The 13,910-nt window shown below is 52.5% G+C and overlaps 1 protein-coding gene and 1 non-coding gene across 2 annotated transcripts; both read left to right on the top strand.

Annotated features, from left to right (window-relative positions):
• The first annotated feature begins 3,433 nt into the window (after positions 1-3,433).
• Positions 3,434-12,226, top strand: EEF2 (eukaryotic translation elongation factor 2). Its single transcript, XM_010966712.3, has 15 exons — positions 3,434-3,579; positions 4,580-4,794; positions 5,661-5,842; positions 5,932-6,143; positions 6,523-6,701; positions 6,788-6,893; positions 7,366-7,479; positions 7,722-7,860; positions 7,986-8,181; positions 8,611-8,869; positions 9,301-9,408; positions 9,931-10,284; positions 10,558-10,740; positions 10,822-10,954; positions 11,505-12,226. The coding sequence occupies exons 1-15, from the start codon at positions 3,577-3,579 to the stop codon at positions 11,696-11,698; spliced, it is 2,577 nt and encodes an 858-aa protein (XP_010965014.1). The 5' UTR covers positions 3,434-3,576; the 3' UTR covers positions 11,699-12,226.
• On the top strand, positions 6,380-6,446 carry LOC123611819 (small nucleolar RNA SNORD37). Its single transcript, XR_006718912.1, has one exon. It is a non-coding gene; the product is annotated as a small nucleolar RNA SNORD37 (small nucleolar RNA).
• Positions 12,227-13,910: the final 1,684 nt, after the last annotated feature.

Consider the following 13,910-nt stretch of genomic DNA (forward strand, 5'->3'; position numbering starts at 1 on the left):
TCTCTGCACCAGAGCAGGAGTGCTAACAAATGTTCCTGGAAGGAATGGTTGCAATATACAAAATCTAGTGTTTCTATCTCACAGTGTTTTAGTTTGCTGGGGCAGCCACAACAAAACGCCACAGGATGGGTCACTTAAACAGCAGAAATTTATTGTTTCTCAGTTTTGGGAGCCAGAAGTCCAGATCAAGGTATTGGCAGGGTTGGTTTCTGCCAATGCCTCTCTCCTTGGCTTGCAGACTTGTAAATTTGCCTGCTTCTTCTGTCTTCACAGGGTCTCCCTCTGAGCCAGTCATCTCCTAATATGACTAGTGTCAGTTTAGGGCCCACCCTAAAGACCTCATTTTAACTTAATTGCCTCTTTCTAGCCCTATCTCCAAATAATGTCACATCCTGAGGTACTGGGGAGTTAAGACTTCAGTATATGAATTTGGGAGGGGGGTCAATTCAGCCCAATGTAGGAGTAGTCATCAATTGGGCTTCCTATATGCCAGGCACTGTGTTAGGTGCTTTATTTTGCTTTGTTTATTTTAACGTGTTTAAGACTCACAAAAGCCCCATAATAAAATGGTTTCTGTTATTAGTCAACATTTTACATGAAGAATCTGAGGTTCAGAGAGGTTATGTAACTTGCCCAAGGTCACACAGTCCATGAGGGCAGAACCTAAACTCAGGATTTCTGGCTTCAGGTTAATCAATTCTGAAATACATCTAGGAAATAGTAGTGGGGCAGAGTTTGCTCCCTGATTAAAAAATGCTTTTTAAAATTGTGGTAAAATATGTATCACATAAAATTTACCATTTTAATCGTTTTTGTAATGTACTTAATGCACTAAACATGCCCAACAGCCATCTTCAGGACTTTTCCATCTTCCCAAACTGAAACTCTGCCCCCAACTAAACACTGGCTCCCCCTCCCCTCCCCCAGCCCCCAGCCTCCACCACTTTACTATCTGTCTCTTTGACTTCTCTAGCGACTTCATATAGATAGAATTATACAGTATTTGTCCTTTTGTGTCTGGCTTATTTCACTGAGCATCATGTTTATTCATGTGGCGGTAGCCTGTGTCTGAATTTCCTCCCTTTTTAAGGCTAAATAGTATTCCACTCTATGGATGGATCACTAAGCCATGCCTTTTTGAGTCACTTGCTTCCGCCGTTATTAGCTATATGACCTGGGGAAAATCACTAAACTTCTCTGAGCCTGTTTGCTCCTGCATAAATAAGCCCACACAAAGCCCCCAGTGTGGAAAGAATTAAGTGAATTAACTGTTTCAGAGTGGTAATGGGCATCAAATAAGCCCTCAACAGCATGGAAACGGAGACGTAAGGGGCGTGCAGTGACGGCCTCTGGTCAGCAGGGGCCGCTGCCGCGGCCTCCTTGCCCTCCCCGCGCCGCAGCGGGCGCATGCGCAGCGGAGCCTCCCTGCAGAGGGTACTTTTTTTTCTCGCGGTTCTTCCCCGCCCTTTACCCCCGCATTTATTTGTTACTGCAGACTCTGAGCCTGGCTGTGGCTGTTTTTGCTCTCTGCTGAAGCTGTGCTCCTTCTCTAGGCTCCTAATAAACGTGGGTCTGGGGATGGTAGTGGGGAGAGGTCCCCTGCGAACCTGTACGTGCTGCTGTGGGGTTTTACATCTCTGCATGGAGGGTTACAGTGGGGAGGGAATGTCTTAAATCTCCTTATTCTCTTCAAATTCTCCCCGGCTTCTTTACCTTACACTAAGTTAAAATTTCTCAATAATCAGTCTATTCACTTGCGAGCAAATTCAACCCTGTTTATGAAAATCTTTGCTTTTCATCTCTGAAATGCTCCAATTTGCAAGGAAGTGCTGCGAAGTGCCTGATATCGAGCCCAGCACACAATGGGTGCTGAGTGCATTTAAACATTTTTAAAAATTAAAATAAACATATTAAGAACGGGAAACTGGATACCCATCTGCTGAATACACGTCCCCGGAATAGCGCATGCGCTTGCCTTGTAAAATTAACAGGGTCACGAACACAGGTGCAGGTGTTTGAAGATCCCGGATTGAGCACGGGGAGTGACATCTGCTGCCTGACACTGCCGCTCTGAGCCTCGATTATTCAACAGATATTTACTGAGCAGTTCCTACCTGCCTTGGTTAAACGCAGTATGGTGTTAGCAATCTTCGATTACACGAAATCAGGGCCGTGACAGCACTTTACAAAGCAAAATGCGCAAAGCGTTTTCCAGAAGAGGAAGAGTGCACAGGCTTATTTTAGAGTTCAGACTTGAACTTGCGTGGCTTTTTACAGATGTACATCTCCCCTTCTCCTAGCGCAGGGAAAGCACTGCAGTCCACCTCCTTTTGACCGAGTGAGTTTAAGAGATTTACTGAAGGGGATTTATTTGCGCTAAAAAGAATACTATTCATTGATGCAAGAAATACTGAGTGCCTACAGTGAACCAGACATTAAGCTGGGCTCTTTATTAAGAATGAATATACTGAATTGAATGCCAATTCGTTCCCTGGAGCCAAAGATTTGGGAACTACAACCGTTTCTTAGGGTCATATTAGGACACAAACACAAAACAGTCTTCCTGCGCCTCCTCCTGGAGAAGAAATGAAACAGAAAATGAGATTGCGTATGTAAACAAGCTCTGAGCCCCCGTGCCTGCGACATGGCAAAACAGTCCCTGAAATGCTTTATTAATAGTCATGGTAGCTAATCTGTATATTCAGAACTGTGTCAGTCACAGCGCTAGTCCTTTTACATCTATTTAGTTAATTTTACTCTCCCCCAAACAGTGAGGTAGCACTGATTACCCTCATTGTGCAGATGAGGAAACTGAATAGAAGAAAATCCAAGTATCTAGTGTAAGAACACTTACAGTGGCGGAGCTAGTAAGGTGTTTTGTTCACTGTTATACCCACAGTGCTATATCTATAGCAATGCCTGGTATAGTAGATGTTCAATCTGTCTTTGTGGAATAAACTAATGATTAATACCTGGTTTTTAAAAAGCTTTATATTTTGAAATAGACAGGTAGTTGCAAAAATAGTACAGAGAGGTCCCCAGTACTCTTCCTTCAGCTTCCCCTAGTGCTGTCGTTTTACATAACAATATCAATCCCAGGAAATTGACCTTGGTACAATCTGCAGATCCTATTCGGATTGTAATATGCTTTAAATAGAAGTGCTTGGCATTTTGCAAACTGATACAGTTGCTGTGATACAACGTTCTCAGCTAAAACGGCGCTCTTCGCTTTTTGCATCTGAGTATTGCATCCTGGAAACTTGTACGCAGCTCTGAGCCAACCACGCCCCAGGGAAATCCAAGCGCGGAAGGCAGACCTTCCAACCTAGAGCGACCGCACGGACACCTAAGGGGTTGCGCCTAAGGGGTTACCCGAGGGAAGGGCGTCCATGCGCCTGCGCGCGGCGTCCCTTCGCCCCGCCCTCGAAGCGCGATCAGATGACCCACCCAACCGGCGTCGGCCTATAAAAGCTCAGGTGTTGACGTCAGTGTTCTCTTCCGCCGTCGTCGCCGCCATCCTCGGCGCGGCTTACCGCTGTTGGATCTGCTAGGGAGAATCCACCGCCATCCGCCACCATGGTGAGCAACGCTATCCAGCTGGCTGTCTGAAAGGGCGGCGGGGCCCCGGTAGGGTCGGCGCTGCCGGGCCTGGAGCGCTGTGGCATTCCTGACCGAGAGGAGACATGGCGGTGGCGGGGCCAGCGGGCCGGCTGGCTGGGAAAGCGGCTGCCGCCATGTCTACGCTCCTCACTGCTTGCCGAGCTCCGCTTCCGGGGGCGCCGCGGCCTCGCGGGGCCCCGGGCCCGGCTGAAGCTGGGTGGGCGGGCAGATACGATGATGTGGCAGACGCTGTAATGGCGGGCGTCGCGGGGAGAGGGGAGCCGCCTTATGTAACTCGCGGGCCGGGAGTTTGAGTTCGGTTTTCTGTCGGGAGCGGTATGCAGCAAAGAAATGGGAAAAGGAGGGGGAAGTAGGGGCTTTAGAAAGGCTCTCTTTGCGCTCTGTAATCTTGGGCCTGGTTCCCTTGTCCTTCCGTATCCTAGTTGTGAACACCTGACTCCGGAACCATGAAGTGGAGGGCTTGAGCCTGTTAGGGTTGCGCAAGCCTCCCTCCCGACCGGGGGTGGCACATTTAGTGCGGGGATGGTTCTGTCTGCCCCCCCCCCCCCAAGCGAGAGAGGTGACCTTGGGTTTTAAAGAAGCCCTTCGGTCGGAAACCTTGGGAATATACGATTGGTAATACGGAGCGGTTTTGGGAGCTTAGATCTATGACGACCCTCGTGACACCCCAGTATTTGTACTCAGCCTGAAGGAAATCTGTTGTCACCTTTTGAGACCTACTCCCCAGTTCTTCTGCTTTGTCTCTTTTGAGTGACAAGTAGGATCCTGCTTTTCAGGGACGGGATGAGTTGCATTTTTAAAGGGATGTCAAGAAACGGGACGGTGTGTTTGGGGGGTGGTGGGGTGGCCCCAGGACCAGACCCCACTCGCAGTGGCGTAGCAGTCTCTTGACCAAAGTCTCCCTGCCAGCCCCATTCCTGGAGTGCGCAGTCTGAGTGTCCCCTTCCCCTGCCCCCAGGTGAACTTCACAGTAGACCAGATCCGGGCCATCATGGACAAGAAGGCCAACATCCGGAACATGTCTGTCATCGCCCACGTGGACCATGGCAAGTCCACTCTGACAGACTCCCTGGTGTGCAAGGCGGGCATCATCGCCTCCGCCAGGGCTGGGGAGACCCGCTTCACTGACACCCGGAAGGATGAGCAGGAGCGTTGCATCACCATCAAGTCAACGTGAGCAAGCCCTGCTGCCCTCTGGCCGGGGAGGGGTCAGGGAGGGAAGGTGCTTGCCACGCACCAGAGCCTTCGATGGTGGGTAGGAAGGACAGACAGTAGATGCCATCACTTTCCTGAGAGACTTCTGGGCAGACGGAGCACTTCGGTTGAACTGAGAGGAACAGTGAGGCATCTAGCGAGATAGGATGTGTTGCTTCCAGCAGGAGAGCACAGCGATGGGCGGTGTTAAGGGGTTTTGGAGAGAAAGGGGGCCAAGGGGCTCTTGGCAGTGCCTGGAGAAGTCTAGGAGAGGGCCGCTGGCATCTGAGAATAATGCTTGCTAAGAATCCTGCTCTGCACTTGGCAGGTGTCTCTTAATTTTCTGGCCCCAGAGGTCAATAGGGTGAGAATCCGAGAAAAGTTGACTACCAAATGTCTCCCTTTGGCAATTTTTCCTTGGTTATTGCTCTGAAATATCACCTGGGCTTGCAGGGGGAGGGAAGGGTGAAAGGTAGTCTTTGGGGTTTCTGGGTCTTGCCTGATGGTGTAGTTGCTCTTTAAATCAGGTGTGTTGAACCTGGGAGGACTTTGGTACCTTTACACCTGGTACCAGGGAGGTAGGTGTTCCTGGCTGAGGGAGCTGCAGGTGATGGTTCCTGCATGGGAATTCTGAAGTTCATCTCTGGGGATGAGTAATACTGGGGGAGGAGACAGGTTGTAGTGTCTCCCTGGCTTCTTACTAGATCACCACTTCACTTACAGATCAAGAGTTTTAGCCGTGGCTCTCAGTAGGAACCTGAGTGACCCCAGGAATTCTGGGAGCAAAGTTTAAGAGCCAGGTTGAGGTGTGGCTTCATCTACCTGACCTGTCCCAATCCCTTCAGGGCCATCTCCCTCTTCTATGAGCTCTCAGAGAACGACTTGAATTTTATCAAGCAGAGCAAGGATGGCTCTGGCTTCCTTATTAACCTCATTGACTCCCCGGGGCATGTGGACTTCTCCTCAGAGGTGACAGCTGCCCTCCGTGTCACTGATGGTGCCTTGGTGGTGGTGGACTGTGTGTCAGGTAACCTGTGGGTGGCCCTTACAGGTGGCCTGGGACCTGGGGCTGTTCTCTCTCTGGCCAGTGGCGACCTGTCCCCTGCCCGTCCACAGGTGTGTGCGTGCAGACAGAGACAGTGCTGCGCCAGGCCATTGCCGAGCGCATCAAACCTGTGCTAATGATGAACAAGATGGACCGGGCCCTGCTCGAGCTGCAGCTGGAGCCTGAGGAGCTCTACCAAACCTTCCAGCGCATCGTGGAGAACGTCAACGTCATCATTTCCACCTATGGGGAGGGCGAGAGTGGCCCCATGGGCAACATCATGGTAGGGGCGCTGCCTCCCCTGCTGCATTCCCAGTACCCCCTCCCACTTCTCCCCTGAGGAACCACTGTTGTGTGGCCTCCTGGGGTTTTTTCAGAGATCCGAAAGCAGGGTTGCCAGGAACTTTGGAGAGACAAGGGGGCTGGGTTTGGGAGGCTCTGGGCAGTGGGTCACCCTTGCTCAGAAGTGCATGGGGCAGTGCCCTTGGGGAGGGGGGTGGAGGCAGAGTTGGGCATCCTGTGTGTGATGACTAAAAATTTCTTCACTTTGACCTGATGGCTAACTGAAGAAATCGAATGTCTGAGGCCCATGATGCCCAGGGACTCTGAAGCTATGGTTTTTCTGTCCAATTGTCCCTACTCAAAGCTTTCTTGTCTCTTAGATTGACCCTGTCCTTGGTACTGTTGGCTTCGGGTCTGGTCTCCACGGTTGGGCCTTCACCCTGAAGCAGTTTGCCGAGATGTATGTGGCCAAGTTTGCCGCCAAGGGTGAGGGCCAGCTGAGGCCTGCTGAGCGGGCCAAGAAGGTGGAGGACATGATGAAGAAGCTGTGGGGAGACCGGTGAGTGCTGGAGACACAGCTAAAGTGTCTGGGGTCTTCTGACCCGGGTCTCCCCAGATTCCCCTAACACAGGGATTCTCTGACAGGTACTTTGATCCATCCAATGGCAAATTCAGCAAGTCGGCCACTAGCCCTGATGGCAAGAAACTGCCAAGGACATTCTGCCAGCTCATCCTGGACCCCATCTTCAAGGTGAGCTGAGCTGGCTTGTGCTTGATGGATGTGTATCCCCTGTATTGTCTTTGGGCTTCCTGAGCATCCAGCCTGCTGCAGCAAGATGCCATGGGGCTGGGCAGGGCCAGGCCTCAAGGCAGCTCCTGGGATGAGGGGGAAGGCAGCACTAGGGTCTGGAGGCCCTCGGGGTTCTCAGCCTTGATTTTATTAGTCTCCCAGGCCCCTGGGTGTAAGGTGGGATGAGGTAGGAAGGTCTGGGCTTTGCAAGCTGGGGAGTTTTAACTGATTGTAAGTTAAAGCGTGCTCGAGTTTTGTGAGTTTTTTTTTGTTCCTTAGGAGATTTTTCAATGACTTGTTTAAGTGGGTCAGGCCTTTGATGGTGAGGAGTTTTGCAGCCTTACCCTTACTCTGTCTGTGGCCTTAAGCTCCTTAGCAAGAAGCAGGCTTCCCGGTATGTTCCCAAACCCACTTTGCCACCTCTGGTTGTTAGGTGTTTGATGCGATCATGAATTTTAAGAAAGAAGAGACGGCAAAACTGATTGAAAAACTAGACATCAAGTTGGACAGTGAGGATAAAGACAAAGAAGGCAAACCGCTTCTGAAGGTGAGTGGAGGGTCCATTTCAGGAGTCCCCACCAGAGCTCTGGGTGCTTGTGGGGGCTAGAGGGTGGCCCGCCAGCCCTTCTCCCTTGTGGGCTTGGGCCTTGGTTCTTAGAAAGTGTCACCAGCAGAAGCCCCATCACCAGCAGGGGTGGGCAGGAGCACTCAAGTGTTGGTACTGCTCTTTGAGAATCACCTTGGGGAGCACGTGGTTCTTCCTCCTGAGCCTCATGATGCCTCCTTTAGGCTGTGATGCGCCGCTGGCTGCCCGCTGGGGATGCCCTGCTGCAGATGATTACCATCCACCTGCCCTCCCCTGTGACGGCGCAGAAGTACCGTTGCGAGCTCCTGTATGAGGGGCCCCCGGATGATGAGGCAGCCATGGGTATGTGGGGTGTGCCTGCACCCAGGGGCAGAACACTGGGCAGAGCCTCGGGTCTCAGGATGCTGGAAAGCTGAGCTGCAGGGAATCACGATGTCCCCTTTGGGGGTCCCTTTCTTGCTCCTCAGGCATTAAAAGCTGTGACCCCAAAGGCCCTCTTATGATGTACATTTCCAAAATGGTGCCGACCTCCGACAAAGGCCGGTTCTACGCCTTCGGCCGGGTCTTTTCAGGGCTGGTGTCCACTGGCCTGAAGGTCAGGATCATGGGGCCCAACTACACGCCCGGGAAGAAGGAGGACCTGTACTTGAAGCCGATCCAGAGGTGAGAGCTCAGTGGGGTGAGGGTGCCTGGTAGCACCTGTGAGCTGAGACTGCTTCCTCTGCCTCCCCCGCCTCAGCCAGCCTGCCTTCAGTTTAGCTCCTCAGGGCTCTGGCTGTATACTGGGTGCCACATGGTTTCCGTGTGGTGCTCACATCTGACCTAGGCCGGGGTGTGGAGTTCTGTACATGGCCCGGAGGAATGAGCTGTCTCACTCCCAGTTGCTGCAGCTCTGTGACCCCTGGGTAGTGAACGAGGCTCTGCTTTACACAGTCCGTGTCACCAGTGATTTCCTCTAGACAGTCAATATTCACTGCTTGGGGGTGGGGTGGCACTGCTCCAGACGAGTGACAACCGCAGACGAAGGAAGCTTTGGTCATTTGGGGATCTGGCGCCTGGTGCTGCTGGGTTGACACCTTATGTCTCCCCTAGGACGATCCTGATGATGGGCCGCTACGTGGAGCCCATCGAGGATGTGCCATGCGGGAACATCGTGGGGCTGGTGGGTGTGGACCAGTTCCTGGTGAAGACAGGCACCATCACCACTTTCGAGCATGCCCACAACATGCGGGTGATGAAGTTCAGCGTGAGCCCTGTCGTGAGGGTTGCCGTAGAGGCCAAGAACCCAGCCGACCTGCCCAAGCTGGTGGAGGGCCTGAAGCGACTAGCTAAGTCAGACCCCATGGTGCAGGTGGGTGGCCCCTGACCAGAGGCAGTCCATGCAGGGGGTGACTGGTTGGCTATGTGGTATGGCTGAGCAGGAAAGATCCTAGTGGCTGCTCATGAAAGTAGAGATTTCCAACTGTTTGGAAAATCACCTGTGCTGGGCACACCAACCCTGGCAGAGCTGCTGCCTGGTTATGTAGATGGTGGTTTCCTACCCAGGATCCCAGCTCTCTCTCATAGGCTGCTTAAGGTGTCTAGAGTGGTCGAGCACTAGAAGGCCAAAGCTGAAAACCACCTGAAGGGCCCTGGCACCTTCCCCAAAAAAACCCACTTTGGGAGTCTCCAGCTGGGTGGAAGCTTGGATCCGGCTTTCCACCTGTTCCCTAGAATCCCTTGGGTTCCCCGAATCTGTCCTGGGGTTTGTGCACAGGGGGTGACTTCTTGGGGCCTTTTCAGTGCATCATTGAGGAGTCTGGAGAGCACATCATCGCGGGGGCTGGCGAGCTGCACCTGGAGATCTGCCTGAAGGACCTGGAGGAGGACCACGCCTGCATTCCCATTAAGGTGAAGCCTGGTGGGGTCGGATGGCTGGAGGCCCAAGGTTCCCAGGAGGAAGAGGGTAGAGAGCACAGACCAGGATCCCGGCTGATTGGGGCACTCCCTCCTTCCTCTGTGCTCATTCCTGCCAGTAATATGTACTGTTGTGACAGCAGTGGCTTAGATTTCTCTCCAAGGCTGGGGTGGGAGGGGTCTGCTTCTTAGAGACAAATTCTAGAAGTTTCTGAAGGGTGCAGACACTGAGGTTCTAGCCCCAGCCCCGCACCTGACTGGTGTGCTCTGATTTGTGTTCTCTGCTTTTTCAGGGAACTGAGCTGTCCGTTTTTGTGTTTAACCAGTGGGCATCCTCTGTGTGAAGCAAATAGCTGCACACCTCATGCTTAGACTGGAGTGAGACGTGCATGGCTCTGCCATCAAATCAGATGTGTTCTGGTTCCTGGGCGCTCGTTAGGAAGGTCTTCTGTTCAGATGACTCCTGGGTGCCTCTGCTGCCTATGGGCAGGCCTGACCTTTATACTCCTTTTGCAGAAATCTGACCCAGTTGTCTCGTACCGTGAGACTGTCAGTGAGGAGTCAAATGTACTCTGCCTGTCCAAGTCCCCCAACAAGCACAACCGGCTGTACATGAAGGCCCGGCCCTTCCCAGACGGCCTGGCTGAGGACATCGACAAGGGCGAGGTGTCTGCCCGCCAGGAGCTCAAGCAGCGGGCCCGCTACCTGGCCGAGAAGTACGAATGGGACGTGGCTGAGGCCCGCAAGATCTGGTGCTTTGGCCCTGATGGCACCGGCCCCAACATCCTCACTGACATCACCAAGGGTGTGCAGTACCTCAATGAGATCAAGGACAGCGTGGTGGCCGGCTTCCAGTGGGCTACCAAGGAGGTGAGGGGCTGCTCAGGCAGCGCACCGGTGGGTCTCAGCAGGGTGCTTTCCCGTGGGAGTCTCCAGATAATCTGTGCTTGATTCCCTGTTGAAGTGGGGTGATGGTCCTGTCTCCTGGAAGGGGACCTAGGAAGGCCGAGTTAGGCAAGACCCACTTGGTCCCTGTGGGTGGAGACCTGGAGGAGTTGGCACAGAGCTATGTGGCTGAGCTGTTCTTAAGGGCTACAGTGGAGGCAGGTTCTTGATGGTGGTCTCTGCTGCCTTTTTCTGTAGGGGGCGCTGTGCGAGGAGAACATGCGGGGCGTGCGCTTCGACGTCCACGACGTGACATTGCACGCAGACGCCATCCACCGCGGGGGTGGCCAGATCATCCCCACGGCCCGGCGCTGCCTCTACGCCAGCGTGCTGACCGCCCAGCCCCGGCTCATGGAGCCCATCTACCTTGTGGAGATCCAGGTAGGGAGGCCTGGCCATCTGGCTCCTCTTGCCGGGCCCGTCCTGCCCAAGAGCTGCTGACAGCTTTTCTTTGCCTGACAGTGTCCGGAACAAGTGGTTGGTGGCATCTATGGTGTCCTGAACAGGAAGCGGGGCCACGTCTTCGAGGAGTCCCAGGTGGCTGGCACCCCCATGTTTGTTGTGAAGGCCTACCTGCCTGTCAATGAGTCGTTTGGTGAGTGCCAGCCTGGTGTGGCCCTCAGATAGCCACTGCTCACCGTCGTCAGAGTGGAGCCCAGCAGAGCCCACCTGGTCTAGGACAGCCCCACTTAGGTCCTCACATGGGGCCCGGGCTGGGTCTGATGGGAGCTGTTGACATAATCTGCTAACTGGCGCTTTCTGCTCTGTCTTACTTGGGAGGTGGGAGCAGCATAGTTGAGGTGACCTTTTTTTCACGTGGGTTCAGGAATTAGAGGGGAGGGTCCTTGGGTCTGTAAATTGAAGAGCAAGGCTTGCAGAGCAGCTGTGCTTTATCCCGGGTTCATCCGGAGAAGGAGTGGGTGGAGACCAGAGGCCCAAAAAGGGCAGCACTCCCTCACTTGGTCATCAGTAGTCTTTGAGGGAGTTTTGGGGTTGTGTGCTTAACATCTGACACATCCCAGGTTGGCTTGGCTCTGATCCTCTGGCGTGGGCCCATGTCCCCGCCTTCCCCTCTGGGGCTGCTAAGGGGCTGTGAAGCACTACGCCCGGGGCTGCCAGTGAGCGCCACCTCTTCCTCTCTGCAGGCTTCACTGCTGACCTGAGGTCCAACACCGGTGGCCAGGCCTTCCCCCAGTGTGTGTTCGACCACTGGCAGATCCTGCCCGGGGACCCCTTTGACAACACCAGCCGCCCTAGCCAGGTGGTGGCAGAGACGCGCAAGCGCAAAGGCCTGAAGGAAGGCATCCCAGCCCTGGACAACTTCCTGGACAAATTGTAGGCGGGCTCCCTGCAGCCTGCCTCCTGGTGGGACTCAGCGCAGCCCCCGCGCCTGGGAACAGGTGACCACAGCAACAAGCCCCCACATTCTCCACGACACTTTGAGACTGTCCAGACCCAGTAATTCTCTGCCTGACCGGTTTCTGGGGCCTACTCCGTGCCATCGCTCAACATGAACACTTGATGACGTTTTCTTTCGATATTTATTTCCAGATTTGAGGCAACAGAAATATCCTTACAGCAGGGACTTACCTGGCCTGTGGGGATGGGGAGATGGGACACCCAACACTTGATTTTGTTTCTTCAGAGGGAAACTCAAATGTCCATAAAAAAATTAAAACAAACTGCATTAAGAGGTTTATTTGGGTAAATGGTCCGTAGTGGATTTTCCTCTAGAAGGGGGAAGGAACAAGCGGGTAGACGTTCTCTTTGGACAGAAACTAGAAGGCAGGAAATCCTGTGCAGTGTCACCATGAGCACCTCCAGCTGTACTAGTGCCATTGGAATAATAAATTTGATACGGTGGTGATCGTGTGTGTGTGTCCACGTGTTCCTTCACCATCCACTCAGGCTGCCCCTGCCAGTGCATGGTGGTTGGTGCTATCCCAGTACAGTGTTCAGTATCATTTCAACGTGTCAGAAGGTCACACCAGCGGGTCCAAGACACGTGATCCAGGCCGGTCCAGTAGTCCATCTGTCACCCAGGGCCAGCCAATGGCACTTCTGTGATGGTGGAACTGTCCTGCATCTGTGCTGTTCTGAGGGGCAGCCACTGGCTCCATGTGTCTACTGAGCAGTTGAAACTGGAGCAGCCCCAGAACCAGATTTTTGACCTTTAGTTTTAACTACATTTCCATAGCCTGACGGGGCTGGTGCTGTTAGTGCAGGCTTATAAAATTGCTTTTTGTCTTACCCCATCAAAACTTGTAACTAGTGAAGCACGCTAGGGGCTCACTTGTAAAAGTTCCTAGGATGTGGTAAAGACCCCTTACCTAAATTCTGTGCTCGTACCAGCTCCTTGAGCAGCAGTGAAGATTCCTTTGTCAGATTCTCTGGGTTTGTCAAAGAGTTTAACTCGGATTTGTTATATACGGGTTGTCCTCAGGCAGATGGGGAGAGTGAAGTACTGGTGGGTTATTGGCCAGGAGGTTGGCCAGGCTGCCCAGGCCTAAGCTTCACTAATGTGTCCATGAGGTTTCAGCTTTATTGCTGAATCTAAGTGTGGAAGGAGGAGAAAAAAGTAACGATATCAGACATTTTTGGCGCTAGATGACCAAGGTCAACATCAGTGATGAATCATGATAATGTAGACCCTTGATGTGATGAGAATGCCGCTCTGTGGCTTTCATAAAACCCATCATCCCAGTCTAACCATGAGAAAAACAGGCAAATCCCAATTCAGGGGACTTACATAAAATACCTGACCAATCCTCAAAGCTCATTAAAAATCGGAAACCGAGAAGCTGTCCCAGCCCGGAGGAACCTAAGGAGGCATAACTAAATGTGACATGGGAAGATAAAGGACATTAGGGAAAAACAAGGGAGTCTATTCTGAATAAAGTATGGACTTTGGTTAACGTTTCACTGTTGGTTCATTAGTGGTGGCAAATGTACCAGACTAATGTAAGATGTAATGATAGGGAGAACTGGATATGGGAGAAGGCACTGCTGTAGCTGTGAACTGAAGTTCAGTAAGGGTGCAGGAAGGCGATCTCCAGGCAGGAGGAACAGCTTGTGCCAAAACATAACGGCGGAAATGAGACGTTTGAGGTGGGAAGGAAGACAAATCGTGTTGGAGTGAAGAAGAGGGAGACTTGCCAAAGTCAGGGCGGTTAGCAAAGACAAAGAGACACAGGGTCTGTGTCAGACGGCATCTAAGGTAGTTCTGCATAGAAAGAATCTCAGCTATGCCTTTAAGGGCTATGTGACTTTGGCTGGATCTGTTCCCCCAACTGTAGAGTGGGTAAAGATATTACTGTATTTTACCTTCTCAGGTTGATTGGTACGCATTTAAGGTTCATTCAGCAGTAGCTGCTATCATTTATCTTAGGTCGAAAAGGAGTCACGAAACAATCCTCAAGAGTTAACGGCAACACCTGACTGACCTGATTCGCGTTTTTACGTATTTGGAAGTTGGGTAACATTTTACAGAGGAGGAAACTGCCACTCAAGGGCTTAAACAGCCCCAGGATCCACCCCAGGAGCTGTCATAC

Source organism: Camelus bactrianus, chromosome 22, assembly GCF_048773025.1.
Source record: "Camelus bactrianus isolate YW-2024 breed Bactrian camel chromosome 22, ASM4877302v1, whole genome shotgun sequence".
Taxonomy (NCBI): domain Eukaryota; kingdom Metazoa; phylum Chordata; class Mammalia; order Artiodactyla; family Camelidae; genus Camelus; species Camelus bactrianus.

Bases quoted from the DNA above. Each gene is read 5' to 3' on its own strand.
- EEF2 (XM_010966712.3), top strand. The intron at 8,182-8,610 runs GTGAGAGCTCAG...TGTCTCCCCTAG, and splicing joins TACTTGAAGCCGATCCAGAG to GACGATCCTGATGATGGGCC. The intron at 10,285-10,557 runs GTGAGGGGCTGC...CTTTTTCTGTAG, and splicing joins TCCAGTGGGCTACCAAGGAG to GGGGCGCTGTGCGAGGAGAA.